Raw genomic sequence first — 16,146 nt, 5'->3', positions numbered from 1 at the left:
AAATTGCAAGAAAATTAACTAATAAAACCTGCAATTGAACACTGTGCATGGTTTTGAGCATGGGGGGGGGGGGGTGTCGCATATGACCCCAGGTAAAAGACTTTGTTTTTGTCATGTGGAGTGTAAATTGCAATAAAATAGGAATCTTTTTTTTCGCTTTATTTTCTTCAGTTTTAGACTAAGCTGTAACCCTTATTAAGTTGGTAAAAAATGCTGTATTTTACTGTTTTCTTTTGTTAAAATGAAAAAGGATGCAGGCTTAGGTATTTTATAGATAATATTCCTATTTATAGTCAGTCTTTGGGGGGGATAAACGTAATTGAGAAGCACTGGTTTTGTGATAGTAGCTTGAGCTATCTAATTCCAAGCGAAAACAGATGACAAGAAGGATGCTGCTTTTAAAAGGATATTACTTTATTGACATTAAGAGGAAGGGAAGTTACAGACTTTATCAGCGTGTCTGAAATTAAGTTAGCTTGATTCAAAAAGACCCAAAGGCGGGTTAAGACAAAGACGTAATAAAGTTAAGACCACGAAAATAGCTTGTACAAACTGTGCAAATCAAAAAGAAATGAACATTTATTAAGAAAATAATAATAAAAACTATTCATCTAAGATACTCAAATGTAAAATAAAATTAAAAAAAAGATACAGTAGCTATAAATAACTTGGGACACATCTTTAACTCATTCAATCCCAAAGACGTATTTTTACGTGTCTTTCAAGAGTCTAAGCCACTCCATTCTAGACACTTCATGCATATAAGTATATATTTATTTATACAAAATAACTATTGTGAGACCCTCCTTTACCCTAATATTTGAAAAAACTAATTTGGAAAATGAGTATCTGGGACTGAATGTCTGGACACTAAAACGACGCGTTAATACGTCTTTGGGATTGAATGAGTTTAATGAAGATGCCGCAAAGTTTTACTAGTCAGGTTTTGGCAGCGTCCTCGATCCAATATGACTGCCCGCAATAAGAAGCGCACTTTTGAACTTTGAGATGGAAAAACACTGCAGATGAAAAAACCCTTTGTCATGAAATTTGTACATTCACACAAAGACGCGCATTGGTAAAAACAGACAAAGTCCTCATTCTAGAGCGAAGACAGTTCATGCAGTAAAAAAAACAAAAAAACATGTACATAACCCTGAGACACACAAAAATAAGTAACTTCTTCAGCTGTGACGGGCCTTGCCAGCTTGTATTTTCACTTCAGGAGGAAAGATACAAATTTAGCCCGGCCAAAATTGAGGGAAACCCAAGTCCAACGTCTAAAAATAGAGACAGGAAGAGTCGCGCTGCGCGTACAAAGCAAACGCGTCTCCTCGGCGTCCACCCGGGCTTCCCGCAAAGTCCGTCTATCAGTCAGCAGTTTGCTACGTTACACCTGAGCGAGAACCCGGTGCGACGAGGGGGGAGGAAGGAACCACTACTTCGGTCGAACATTAGGCGTGAAGTTATGGAGCTTTCTGCTGCGGGGGCCCGGGCCCGGCCCCCCCCGCCCCCCGGCCCGGTTGCGCTTCACATGTTCCAAAGTGTGCATGGCAACCGCGCCGGCTCAGGGGCGACATGGGAAAGTTACACAAGACCTTCTGGGTAAACACATCCGGTGGAAGGAGCGGATGAAGACGCTCTTTCAGTCTTCGCTTTCCAGGAATGCGGCCAATCCGATGTTGACGATACCGGGAACGCCGGCGGCGGGGAACACGCGGGGTCCTTCATCCTCGTTGCTGTGGAGAGAAGGTGAAAGAAGAAGAAGATTAATGTTCCGGTCCGGTGACGACCCGGCGAGGGTACATGACCACGCAAGAATGCGAGGAGGCCTCCAGGTCTCCAGTCGGCCTGTCAAAGAGACATTCTATGAGGCTTAGCGTCAACGGCGCCGCCGACCCGCTTCTCCCCCACCCCCGCGGAATGTGCCATTAAGCCGCCCGAGCCGGTCGTGCACATCACTAATAAATACATTACGGTACTTTGTGTGAATAACCAAGCGGTAGGATACATTTGACACTGTTTACAAGTGTGAATTTTCTCGCCAAGATGCAAGCAATATTTTAAGAAAAATATCTAAAAAGGGATTGTTGCGCTCTGTTTTTCAAAAAAGTACAATTGAAGAATAAAACAAACAAATACACAACCAGGTGTTTACAATTGCCTACAATTCAGTATCATAGCAACTATGGTTGCACAGTAAAAACTAGCGATGGACAAACGAAGCTTCGTGAAGCACTTGTGATGTTTTTTCAATTTAATACAATTCCACTGCACATACAGTATGTTGATCTTTCAACCAAAAGCACTACCTAGAGCAGTAAAAAAATCAAATATCATAGCCGCTTCATGAAACTTCACTTCCCATTACAATAATTATACAATTTATAATTTTATCAAAACATTAATCTGTTGATTAATGGGATGTTTAAAAAAAAAACACTTTAGTTAACTTTCAGTGCTAAGCGTTATCAGAAAAGGAAACCTCAAGGGCCAGTATATTTATTAGTATATTTCACTCATCTTTCAAGGCCAACGCAATATTGTGTACTATATCTATTTAAATATGGGTGGTATCATATGAAAGATTGATTGCCTTTGTTGTATGAGAGGAAACACTGCCATCCAATGGTCACAGTTGTTACTACAGTGCTCCTTTGGCTTATAGACGGTAAGCATTAGTCAAGGGTGTCAGCTACCCTCCATAAAAAACGTATTTGATGAGAATTTTATTATTCATTACTGTTATTATTTTAAAAGATGAGAATTATCGTTCATGGCACTAAAAGAGTTTAAAAAAAGGGAGGGGGGGCGCTAAAGATGACCTGTGGCGAAAGAATTAAAATGAAATGTTTACTTGAGTCTTCGCCAAAAATTGAGCTACACTACTGTAAAGATAAAAGAGTGGAATATTTGGAAGGATATAAAAACTGAAAATAAAAGTGAAAAACGATCTAAGGGTGTGGAAATTGATTTATGCATAATCCTGCTAATGCAGTCCTTGGAGGAGTTAATGATCTTTTGTGAAGACCATAAAGGCCTCCCTGTTGGATACTTGCGAACATTCCTGCAGCAGTTGAGCATCATTTTCACAACTCTTGTTAAATAGTTGGCATCTCTAATCTCCAGCTGCCACCGCAGCTCGGGCGGAACGTTCCACTGGATGTTCGGAGGGAGGAAGGCAATGTTTACCCTAATTATCGTCGTTTGTCGGCATATGAGCGCTTACTCTCGTCACATTACGCCAAGTGAACGTTGGACAATCGGGCGCCTTCTTTATAAGTTGAACTACACCACCAAACAGTTTCCAGTTAGCTGTAGCTCAGAAAATCGTAAAAAGTGACAAATCCACAAGTTGAACCAACATCATATCCAAAAAGACGGACAAGGCACCAGGCCACTTCCTTTGCGGTTACTTAGCAACTAGCTATCTTGAGCCGGAACTGCCAATATCCCTTGCCGAAAATGCAGTTACCGTTATCAGAAATAGACTTATGTAACTACTGCTCTGCTGTGTTAATGCCTGCTCTTGTCGAGAGCTTCTACTAGGCGTTTAATCTTTCTCAAGTGGAGATGATGACAAAGCTGCTTCTCACTCCTTAGTACTTTACTGAGTGACGGCCATCATTACTTTTTAATAAGAGTCATCGCTCTTTTATACTCAGCTTTCACCGTCTCGCCATCTGTCAATTTCTGGCCCAAATTTGTTTTTTTCTCATAGATGTTTTACTGAGTGAGAAAATAACTTCATAACCCATTTTTAATACGCGTCATCGCTTGTGTATTACTTCCTGTATTCATGTCTATTCCTTCTGGACTATTAATGGCAAACATCACACTAAAACATGACAGAGTGGTAAATTAACCGTACGTTTCTGCGCATATCCTCTGAACCACCGTCCAGAGTTCCCGGCGAACGCGCTCTGAGGTGAACCCTGCTAAATGGAAAGCTAATTAGAATTAAAAGCATTACCTAACTTCTTAGGCTTATTGTGGGAAGTAGTTCAAGCCTAATCCAGACGAAAAAAAACACTGGCTGTAGAAGAGTGAGTTGTACATAGGATAGCCCGTCCACGTGGATTTAAAAACCCGTCGAGAACGTTCAGGTACCTCAAAAGTCAAAACGTCCCGGCTTCAAATCTACAACCATTACCTTCAACTTCCCTAAAAAAATGCTTAAGGTAATTGAAGACTATAAATTATGTGAATTATGTGACTATAAAGCGGATTACAAAGCGCAGCCTCAATGCTAATTATGTTTTTCCCCCACAAAGAGGCTGCGCCTGCGAGCATTTGATGCTAAATCACTGTAAATTTCAATCTTGGAAACAACTTCACTACCTGTAGATGTCATCGATATTGGATATGAGATCAGCACGGTTTGCAGGTTCGCTCCTAATTATCAAAATGCTCTAAAAGCTGTGAATTAGTTAAGAGAAATAAATCATCAGAACAGAAAATATGACAACTTCTATTTGACATCCACACGCACATCATATTTTGGAGGAAATTTAAGTATTTTAACTGAGTCTTATTATTCAAAAAATAGGGTAAGTTCCTTTGCCCAATGCTATCTATTGCGAGGTTCACTCTGAGACTTCTGCTGGAACACAGACAGTCAACAGCGTGGACAAGACTGGTGAGACAATCTGCCAATCAGCTCACGAGCACTCCTACAAGATGCGTGATTGGCTCCCGGCGCAATATCAGCCAACGAGGGCAAGACTTGTCATCCACTCATGCCCTCATTGGTCGATGTCGAACTGTGAGCATATCACGCATCTTCTAGAGTGCCTGTTGCATGTGCAGTTATGGTCGGTTACTGAAAGCCACTATTGATCACAAGCACATCACAAGATACACGTAGAGAACATTTCACCCTCCCAGCTCACCATTTCATCTTCAATGAACCTGATTTTTTTTTTCTTTCAAGCAGACAACCCATGCAGGCACAGGGAGAACATACCAACTCCACAAAAGATTTTAACCCCAAATCCTGGAACTGTGAGGCAAGATGCGCCAGACAACTCCATTCACTCATCTCCATATTTCCTAACTTTGAGGTTACGGCTGCTCCTTCCCGTCTACTCACAAGGCCACTTTCTTTATTCGTTTATATCCCGGGTCCAGCAAAGCCCGTGTCATGTTTACTAATGACCTCCTCTGTATTGACCTTCACGTGAATTGCAGGCATTTACATGAGTTTGCATTGTTTGCGTTGCAAAAGATTGGTGGGATCAGCTGCAGAGGAGAACGGAGCATCCTCGAGGTAAAAGGATGCAACACAGAGCGCCTCTGTAACTCAATAAGTGCCACTTTGGTACCGCTTCAGAGGCGCAAATATTACGTAATTCAAGATTAATTACCAGGCGCATTCACATTTTGGCTCATGGCAGCCGGCTCCCCTGAAGAGGCCTCTGGAAGCGTATGATGGCTCGCCGCTTTTTGAGGGCCTAATCAAATTAGCGCGGGGCGATTATTCAGTCATTTGGAGCATCTTCTCCACTCTCCCTTTCTCTTACTTACGGCGTCGAGAAAAGCCTAATAAAAAGTCCATTAGAATTATGCAAATCGGCAGATTGATTACTCGGGGGACCGGGCGCCAAGTGCGTGCGCACGTGCTACTAACGATGTGTGTGTGGAAGAAGGAGGGAGGGGTTGTCCGACACAGATGCAATTATAAAAGCTTGGTTCACTTTGGGCTCTGGTGGCCTCTCACAACGCGGCATTAATAAAACATTAGTATTGAGCGAGCGGGGGCCCTGTCACTCCTCCCCGTTCCCACTGTGACCTTTCCGTTTTACAGCAGCTGTCCTGGGACGCCGCGAGCCCGCCGACGTCTCCCCCCTCCCCCGGGGTGACCCCCGCCCCCGCCAGGTGTACTCCATCACCCGGCTTCAATTGAAGCCGTTAAAGTGGTGCTTATGTTTGGGATTTTGATGTGACGAGAGGCGATGAGTGGGGAGCGGCGAGGGGGGTCGAGAGACAAAAGGCCGAAGCATTGATAACAGTCATTTGCGAGGTTGTCACGGTTCACCGGTTTCAAGGGGGGCATTGTATCCGACTGATACCATACAGAAACTGAGCGCATATTAAGACCGGGAAGGAAAAACCTTAGTTGTCGATGTGATTTGGGCCCAATAGTCACATTATGGTAAATATACACCTTCCTGGATTAGATACATCAGTCCCATGGTCCTCCTCCATTGTTGCTTTTCTTATGACTCACCCTCACACTGAATGAACCCTTCCCAATGTCTTTTGTTTTTACAGATGGCCAGTTTCAGCATTTAGAGCAAGCGCGTCAAGCTCTGGTCCTCAAGGGCCCGAGTCCTTCCTGTTTTCTGGGTTCCTCTCCCCAGAACGCCTAATGCTAATGATTAGCTCATCTGCAAGCTCCGCAAAAGCTTGAAAATGATCCTAATAACTTGAACCAGGTGTGTTTGGGAGGGAAGCCTCGAATGTATGATTTAGAGGGCGTTGATTCAAAAACTTTCACTTGAAGACCAATTTTCACATTTTTACTTACCAGGCTCCATGATGGACAAATAGGTCAGATTTAGTCTGTTTTCCGATATTATTAGCCCCATTCAAAGTGGCTGCCACACTATATGACTTCAAGGGGAAGTCCACACTGACGTTTGATTACAATTATGTATGTCCCAATCACATTTTTTTGCACCAGAGTTCAAGTTAACTGATTTAGAAGATCTGTCACCTGATTTTGAGGACTTGCTGAGACACTCCTGATTGGCAATGTAGTCAGGACAGGAAAAAAAAATGTATCCAAACACTTTTTTGTTAAGAAAAGCACAACACATATGAATATTTCTATTATATGAATATTGTATCTTAAGCAGCGGCTGTGTTTACTTCTGCAGTTTCTGGCTATGTTTACATGATGCGTATAGTACACATAAATATATTTTATATTCTCGCATTTCTTCTTTCGACAATCTCTGTGTTGTTCTATAGCACTAAAGAAGATTTAGCGTAGATTTCATGTTGGCCAGTTTGCCAATTGCTGTCAACTGAAGAAGAAGAAACATTTGTAATCTCATACCGGCAACATTCACGCATCTTTACGATTAGGAATGCAGCCCACACCTTCCTTCCTCCTAAAATAGAGTAAGGTTGGATATTTTTTCGGGCCAGGCGATGTCAGCGATGCAGCTGTGTGTATATTCGTGTGTGTATGTGCACACAAGAGAAAAGCATTGATCGGCAAACGTTTGAGAAATGCATAAAAGCCCAGTACAGTACATAAACAGCTGAGTGAAGGTTTTCAACCCTGCCATAAACATCAAATGAAACACATGCAAGCACCACAGATACACAATTATTCTGCCTCTGACCCCAGCTGAAAGTTGACAGCCGCTGGAGTTAAGTATTTTTAGGCAGGCATTAGTCTCGGCTGCCAAAGTGGGCAAAATATAGCTTTGCTTCTTCTGGTCTTACTTGCAACTCCATGTAACTGTGTGTGTGTGTGTGTGTGTGTGTGTACAGTTTTATTTTATTTCATCGCTTCACAAGCACACACGCACACACACACACTATGATTCTCCTGCTTCAACAAGTTGTCCCTCTGCAAACTTCTACTTCTTCTTACCCCCTCTAGTTTAATCAAACAAAAGCTTTGGGGCGTCGCCACGGCAACAGCAGTGATGCGGCGCCTTGATCTTTCCTAAGCCAGCCTGCGCGTCTCCAAGCATGCCCCCAAAAACCGAAATGCGTGCCACAGACACAGTGGTCCTCGGCAGCGGTCACGCTACGCCTCCCTCGCCCCCTTTGCTCAGCTCACATCCCAACCAGCTGTGTACAGTCGACGGCGGCAGACGCCCTCGCTCGCACTCGGCTATACGTCAGCGTCTTGGCATCGCGCAACACGCCCGTATGGAAGTTACAATCTTGTTTACCAGACTGAAAAAAAACGCGGTTGTTGTCAAGGCCCCGAAAACGATCTGTCAAAGTGAAAATAACATGCCTATAGGAAGGCTACTCCACAGAGGAAATTGTTATTTACATTATATACTATGCACTTATGAAGATCAAAGCTTCACTATGCACAAAGGAGGGACTGCCTAAAAAAAAAAGAAAAGGAAAAAAAGATCGGCTATGATCAAAATAAACCAATCCCTCAAAAAAAAAAAAAAACAAGGAATCAACAGCACATAAACATAAGTGCACACGCGTGCAGCTGAATGAGTCATGGCAGTAAAAGCTTGCTTCTAGTTTACTCTCAACTTAAATGATCAATAAAGACGAACCGCCGACCAATATTAAAAAGACGCTGCAATCTTTTAAACGGCAGCCCGGTGAGTTGCGTAGGGCTAAGCGGTTTTCCGTCATTTGACTGAGTGTTTGAATAAGCTCACTGAAGATTTTCATGTACCAGCAGAAACCTTGAATGCCTCCATTATCGGAGACAATCGACTTTGTCCAAAACATTATGCACGGGCAGCAAAAAAATATATGTACATTCTTTTGATACATTTATATGATATTTAAATAGCACTTAGTATATTTTTTTTTAAATTCGTATATCCAATTCTCATGTTTTATCACATTAGCTAATTACCATTGGTTTCTATAGTCCGCCATACGACTATTTCGCCTTAGGATTCCAACTTCGGAATGGATTAACTGGATGACTGCTTGTAAAAGAAAGAATAATTGTCAATTGATTTTGGTCAGTGGACTTACGTGTTGAGTCCTATTCATCTTTATTTTTTGAACGCTTCACAAAATGTTTCTGCGGGCCGGACACGGTCCGCAAGCTGAAGGTTTGACACCCACATTCTAAACACTACTTTTCTAAGCCGCAGAATTGTGGGTGCCGACTCCTGACTGACGGCGCCGGCTCATTGGTCTACCTGGCACTACGAGCATGGGCCCGAGCCAATGACAGAGGCCCTGCGCTTGCGGCGCTCTGCTCTGTAATTAGCGCCGCCGCTGACATTCCTCCAGCTCTGCAGACCAGCGTGTTTATCCAACACCCGGTCACCACAGCGGCTAGATAATGTGCAACCGTTACCAGCGGCAACCCTGGCAACGGCGCAGGCTTGGAAACCGGCCCGGTCCGGCTCAATCTGACATTCACCTGAGACGGTTGGAGATATTTCGGAGTCGGGAAACACTCACCGTAGGAAGTTCGACGGGTTTGCGCGTTTCTAAGCCGACAGGTACTTCCATGTGCTGACGAAGGCCGTGGGAATGAGCGAGTAAGGAACGCTGGTCACGCTGTCCCAAGAGTCCGACGACGGATCGTAGCAGTCCAGCGTCTTACACCTTTGGGCCCCAAAGTAGCCCCCGACCACGTACAGTCTGTTTCCCGAAGCCACCGCGTGACAACTGATCCGCTTGGCCGTCACGTCGCCAAACTTGGACCACTGGTACGTCTCGCTGTTGAAGCGGTAAGCCGAGCTGGCCGAGAATTCCGTGTCGCCCCCGATCACGACCACGTGGTTCCCGACCACCGCCGCCGCCGTGTAGCGCCAAAGCTGCGGGCACGCCGCCGGGACGGACCAGCGGTTCTGACAAGGGTCAAAGCACTGGACCTTGGGGTACTTGTCCCTGTTGACGCTGGTTCCGCCAAAGGCGAACAGTTTGTTTTTAGCGCCGACCACGGCGGCGTTGCTCACGCCTTCTCGGAGCGGCGCCACCAGCGTCCATTTATTGGTCTGCGGGTCATACTGCTCCACCTGTTTTAGAGACACGGACGGCGAGGCGGGAAAGGAGCCGGCGAGAGACGTGTGTCCTCCCACAACGAAAAGCATGTGGTCCAGCTCTGCCGAGCCGTGTCCGAATCGAGCCACTAACATGGGCGCCGCTTTGGACCACTCGTCGTGCAAAGTGTCGTAGGTCCAGACATCTTTGGAGGCCCCGTTCTCTGAGCCACGCCCACCGGTGACATACACCTGCAAGACAACAGCCAAATTTGTCAGTCTTTTGTTTTTAAGATCTCAAAAAGCGGTAAAAGCATTAATAACTGATCAAATTCTTCGATAATTATTTTTGATAATCGTTTAATGAACGGACGGGCAAATGTCGACATCATTAATCACTATCGGGGAGATACCTGGCGTTATTTCAAGCTATCGGTACTAGCAACAGAAGCCGCTACTTGAATCGGCGCACTCTTGGAGCTGTTTTATCATCATGAACAAGGAATTACAAATTTCAATAGGAGGGAATTGCAAATTATTTTATGAAATTGAGCACTCACTCAGTTCTAATGTGGAGTCTGAAGCAGTCTTAACAGCCTGTTAATACTCGATCTTTTTCGACTTCAAATGAAGGCACTTTTGCGTAAAAACTAAACCACTGCTCGTCAAGGTGTTGTGACCAACAGAAAGACAGGGATTTTAGGGTCATATCACAGAGTTCTAATTTTAAAAAGTTCTCAGAATTTCATCGTAACAGTAAATATCCTCAGACTGATTCTATTCATGTTGAATCAAACTAAAAGAATTGCTTTTTTGTTTTGTTTTCCAAATTACTGTCACGCTGGACTAAACCAGTTAACTCAATCACTACGCAGTCAATTTGAACAATTTTTTTAAATGAAGGGATTTTAAAAAAACGTTTACAATCTGGCGCTTACCTTACAACCGATGGCGCAGGCGCTGCATTCCTTCCTGGGGCTCGGGATGTCCGTTTTGGGAGTGATCTCTTTGGTCTTGTTGTCAATCACGTAGACTTTGTCGCACATGAACGTTTGCCCGCCGAGCAGCAACAAGGCCTGGCTGACTTTTCTGGGCCGGGCGCAGAATCCCGTCACGATACCGTCGTTCTGCAGGATCCTCATCTTGCAGCGCACGGCGTCTTCCACGATCTCCCGGCCCACCTTGTGACACATGACCAGCTCCTCGGAAGCCACGTTGTTGAGGAGGTACGTCTCGGGCAGGAGCGCCAAGCGGACGCAGCGCAGCAACTCGGGCAGCTCGCTGTGCCTCTGCTCCATGTCGGCCCTGACCCAATCGATGACGGCCTCGTACACCAGGCTCTCGTCTTCCACCTCCAGCTCTTCGCTGAGGATCAGCTCGCGCACTTTGTCCCTGGGAAGGTTCAGGAAGTCCTCCGTTTTGTAGAGGGTGGCGAAATTGGCCAGGCACATGCTCCAGGAAAGCTCGTACAGTCTCTGGCACTGATGGGCGTCGGACAGCAGCATCATCCCCAGACAGTTGGACTGATGGAGATTCTTTTCGAGAAACTCCGACGCCGCGTCTCTGATGTCGTGGAACTGAAGCATGTCGCCCGCCTCCAGCAGGGACTCCGCGTTTTCCTCATTGATGATGACTCGGGCCGAGTACGCGTAGTCCAGCAGCAGCTCCAGCACCTCGGGGTGGAGGGAGTCGTGGAAGTTGACTTCGGCGTCGCGGCTCTCCCGCAGCCCGCCGCTGAACATGGCCTCGAAGTATCGACTGCAGGAGGCCAGGACGGCCCGGTGGCAGGGGAAGGCCCGGTTGCCGGCTTTCAACACCACATCCGTGAAGACTTTACGCTTGCGGAGTAAGTTGAGCTGGGTCAGGAGGCTGTCGGCGTGCGACGTCTTGTGGAACAGTTGGATGTTCATGGAGCCCGAGCTGGAGCGAGACTTGCGGTTTTCGTGGCTTGAGACGGACATTTTGAACTGGGGAGTAGAAAAACATGAAGTGAAAGATTACACGAGAGAAGGTATTGCTTTTTGCGCTCGAAGGGTCCTTGGTTTATAACATTATTCGGTTTAGGGTCCTTGAGGACCTCGGTTCAAAAGCTCGATGCTGGAGGTGTAGTTTTTCATGTGGCTCGGGATCTTTTATAGCCGTGTCTAGCATAAATTAGTCGCTAGCTAGCAGCGCTCCTTTTAGGCTGGTGGGAATTGCGCCATTTCAGTCAGCAAATTAGTCCGAAACGCCACGGGAAGAGATTTGTCTAAAATATAATGTTTTGAAAAGGGAAAATTGTGTGCTGCTATGCGGTTTCAATTTAAGTAAACCAGGTACTCATTTTTAAAAAGCTGGTCATTCATAATAAAATGGAAATCTGTTTTTTAGGGGTTATATTTGATTTTTGTTGTTGTTGTTTTTGTCCTAATGTTCCACGTTCAATTCAAATTTGAGGGCTATCTGAGTATCAAAAATACTCCATAGCAGCAGCCTGAGTTCATGTTATACTGCACAGATGTATCCTGTATTTGTACATACATTACATGAATGTGATGCCGTCTGATCATCAAGTGGTGCGGCAGTAGCGCTAGGGGTACGTGGGGAGTTTCACAGATTTATGCATGTATTTGCAAAAACATTTAATGCCGTGTCAGGAACAGTACAATTTCTTTTCAAATTAAGAGCAAATTAATTGGAACACGGAGTAACAGTGCAAAATTGTGTTAGTGACTTTTGTTGTACATTTAGATGCTGTGACAGGAACAGCATATTAGCTTTCAGAATTAAGAGAAAAGTAGCTGGAACATGAATCAACTCATTGCTAAAATGTGCTTTAGTGACTTCTTTGCAAAATTTTGTACGCCTTTATTTTTGTACCTTTACTGTACATGTCACGACAGAAACAAAGCTTCTCTTTTCGGATAAAGAACAAATGAGCTGGAACATGAATCAACTTATTGCTAAATTATGTTATACCGAACCATTTGCAAAAAACTGTATACCTTTATTTCATCAATTTTTTTACACGGATGTGCGCCGTCATTAGTAATCAAATTTTCCGGCAGACACAGAAATAAAACAAATAGATCGTAGTTAAATAAAATATGCAGAGATTTTGAAACAAATGTAGTTCCACAGTTCAATTAAAAAAAATTTAATCCAGAAATGCCCAAACTCTTGCTGCAGTGAAAACTAGTTGATTGCACGCTGTTTGTAACCTTAAAATGTTTATATAAAGTCATTAATCGAACATCCATTTTAGAGTATACATTTTCCAACAGCTTGAGTGAGGATGGAATGCTACAATGTTCAAACACTCATTTATCTTCCTGAATAAACAACAAAAAAAAAAAGGTAGTTGCCAACAGCAGGTTGTTATGCACTAATAAAACTCCGCTTGATGTGTTACTACGGAAATGAACTTTAGACTCGGGGGAGTTAAAAGGCAAGCCGACACAGAGCACTCCCACATAATATCAATAAAGCCGTGAGAATGTCCAAACAACTGGCCTTCACACACACCCGTGTTACTAACGACACCGGCGTGCCTCCTTATATCACATTTTTCCACCCCTATAAACATTTCAAGCCTGTGAGTCAAATCCAGCCACTGTGACAGCCAATGAATTACTCCGCTGCCTCTCCAACTTCAGGCGGTGTTTTAAAACCTGTCAGAAATCGAAGACAGTCGATTTCTTTCCCCTCTAAATGGAGGCTCCAATAACTGGGCTGATGATTACATTTAAGGTATTTTTTTTTTGTGCTTTTCCAAGACCAAAATACTAAAAGCGTGTTTGCAAATTGTTTTTTTTTTTTTTTACAGTCATATTAGTCCACTTCTCCTACTGGTCAATCTTTCTACAACAACGTTAACAATTTTGGCCTTCATATGAGTCAAGCTGGTAGACATTAACTCATTCAATGCCAGGGATGTTTTTTCACGTGATTTAAGGGTCCAGACATTCAATCCCAGGTACTTAAGTATTGATTTAATACTTAAGTATCGATTTAATACTTAAGTATCTGGAAATTAATGCCCGTCATGTACTATCTTGGATCGTCCAGACTCTTTCTGACTAAAAAAAAAAAAAAAAAAACGTGATAATACGTTCCTGGTATTGAATGGGTTAAGTACAGTGTCAACTAAAGTAACATGTTGATTTGAGTTTTCCTTATGTCACAGAGACTAGTTTTGAGTTATTGATAAAAACACAATTTTTTGGCAGATATTGTATATCAATTTGGAGATTTTTACAAAAACAACCTCCTTAGGGTCTCACCGTTCATTTCCCAGCAGCCAAAAGGTTCAAATTGTAATCAGTGTACGGAAATGAGGGGATTAATAGATGATGCGCAACTTCAAAATATGACCGTGCCAAAACTATAAATTTGCAATAAAATAGCTGTATTTTGCTCACTGTAATTTCTGCTCATTTTCTATTGAAATTAAAGCACGTTTGCTAGACATCCCACATGTTTATTTTATCTTAGGAGGTAGTTTAAACGAGCCTTTTTTTGTCTTCATTATTACTAATGCTCATTGGGGGGGGGGGGGGGGGGGTGTCTTATGAATTTGTTAAAGCACTGCGCCGAAAAATAAACACGTATGTAAGTCAAAGGTCAGAGTTAGCACAAAAGAACCTTTAAAAGTCCCAAAAGTCATTGCTCCAACAAGTAAAGTGAGGGTGACATTCTTATGCAAGCAGTCTTCAAAGCCTGGCCCGCTTTGCCAAAGTTTCAAGCCATTTCTGCTCATGTTAATTACAAACCGAGCCGAAAGTCACAAAGCTGCAATAAACTCTGCATGCAGGCAACCGAGAGCTTCACTCGCTTCCATTCTATCTATTGTTCCACGCCGGATCACATTAAGTCGTCTTTTGAATCTCACTGGACTGTGTGGGCTTTGCGTGGACGGACTCGGCGTGAAATCCAATTGCGCCCCCACCCCCCCAAAAAAAGTAAAATTACGCTCACGAGGACAAGAATGCGCGAGGGGAAGGGAGAGGAGGTCGCAAGTTTTTCAAGCATGCGAAAAAGCCAAGTAAACACAAACTTACCTTGAAACAAATGGCAGCGACGCGTCTCCGATTCTTCCCCGTCGGCGTTCGACGACCTCGCGAAAAAGTTGTTCCTGCGCTTTATATGGCGATTTAAGCGAACCAGCTTTCCCAGTTTAAGACTATTCTGTGCGTTAAACAATCGAGGGGCTTGTCAGCCATTTGTCGCGAGCGCGAGGAAAGTTTAGGAGAGGAGCAAAAGTTTGGAAGCTAAATGAGAGCAAGCACAGCCTGCAGCGAGGAAATGAGGAGGAGGAGGAGGAGCACAACGCAGCAGTGTTTGCTGACTCCTCCCACTCCCTCCTCTTCCGGTGCTGCTCTTAGCCAATCGCATTCAACGATCGTATGCCTTGAATTCTTTGTCCCACGCTTCACGCTATCCGCAAGGCCACTTTATTAGGTACACTTGCTCATACAAAGGCAATAACCGCGACGGCAGTTTTTCATTCATATTTGGTAGTTTTTAGTTGTGTTAAATCGCACAGACTATGATTTGATTATTATAAAGCGTCCCCGTGTTCAACACCTTGCAAACTATACACATTGCATTTTTCCTAATTTTGTGAATGCTTTTAAAGGCGTAATAATTAAAGTTATGTATGACTTTTTTTCCCTTCAACCACTCAAATCGTTAAATGGCACCACTTCTATCTATACTAACACCCACAAAAAATATAAAACAGTATGGTCTTTCCTTGTAGACTGCCAATAACTGGTCTCTACTGCCATCTACTGTCTCAAGGTGAAACACAAGTCAACAAAGAATTTGCTGTTTGTTGACGTAGTTTGACCGCTGCTCAACGGAATGTTGCAAAAATTGCAAAAAACTCAATGAAATAAATCCAAACCCTAACCCTGATAATGGTTTTACGTGGTCCAAAATTTGGACAATGATTACTTCTGTATACAAAATTTTATTTTATTCAGTGTCATTTCCTTTGCACTTCACTGCATTACTTGAAAAATAGTTGTACAATCACATATTTTGATTGGGGTCTTTTCCATTCAACAGATATTTGTGTTTCATTGTATTTATGTATTTATAGTTTATCTTAGTATGCAGGTGTTTTATGAGCAAATGAAAAAAACGATCCATTCATTTTGCGCAGTAGCAAAAATCTACTTATAGGTAAAACTAATTGTTTTCAATTTATATCGTTTTATTTTACCAGTCCGACACACTTGAAAATCCACCTGTTTTTGTCAGTCTCAGTGGGCGGCCATTTTGCCAATGAAAATGACATCATAGTTGCTCGGGGCTCAGGTGATGACCAATCACGGCTCGGTTTGCAAAAATCACGTGAACAAACCCAGAAAAAAGATGCGAATGGTGGCGTCTACTCACCAGGGGGTGGGGCTTGTTTGAGGCCGCTGCTCCCTTACTGTACCCATTGTGAACTGAACTGTAAGTTATACAACTGTCAACCCCACACCCCCACGCA

At 43.6% G+C, this 16,146-nt stretch overlaps 1 protein-coding gene across 1 annotated transcript; it reads right to left on the bottom strand.

Moving 5' to 3' along the window:
* Positions 1-393: 393 nt before the first annotated feature.
* On the bottom strand, positions 394-14,943 carry enc3 (ectodermal-neural cortex 3). Its single transcript, XM_088425894.1, has 4 exons — positions 14,705-14,943; positions 10,604-11,632; positions 9,142-9,917; positions 394-1,739 (listed from the first exon to the last, which is right to left on the bottom strand). Exons 2-3 carry the CDS (start codon positions 11,624-11,626, stop codon positions 9,171-9,173), a joined length of 1,770 nt encoding a protein of 589 aa, XP_088282020.1. The 5' UTR covers positions 11,627-11,632; positions 14,705-14,943; the 3' UTR covers positions 394-1,739; positions 9,142-9,170.
* Positions 14,944-16,146: the final 1,203 nt, after the last annotated feature.

The sequence above is a fragment of the Hippichthys cyanospilos genome, chromosome 10 (genome assembly GCF_059441005.1).
Source record: "Hippichthys cyanospilos isolate Australia breed blue-spotted pipefish chromosome 10, RoL_Hcya_1.0, whole genome shotgun sequence".
Classification (NCBI taxonomy): domain Eukaryota; kingdom Metazoa; phylum Chordata; class Actinopteri; order Syngnathiformes; family Syngnathidae; genus Hippichthys; species Hippichthys cyanospilos.
Note: the sequence above shows the minus strand (reverse complement) of the source record. Positions and strands in the feature narration are given on the sequence as shown.

Bases quoted from the DNA above. Each gene is read 5' to 3' on its own strand.
- enc3 (XM_088425894.1), bottom strand. From the start codon at position 11,626: ATGTCCGTCTCAAGCCACGAAAACCGCAAGTCTCGCTCCAGCTCGGGC. The intron at 9,918-10,603 runs GTAAGCGCCAGA...GTTGTCTTGCAG, and splicing joins CCTGCGCCATCGGTTGTAAG to GTGTATGTCACCGGTGGGCG.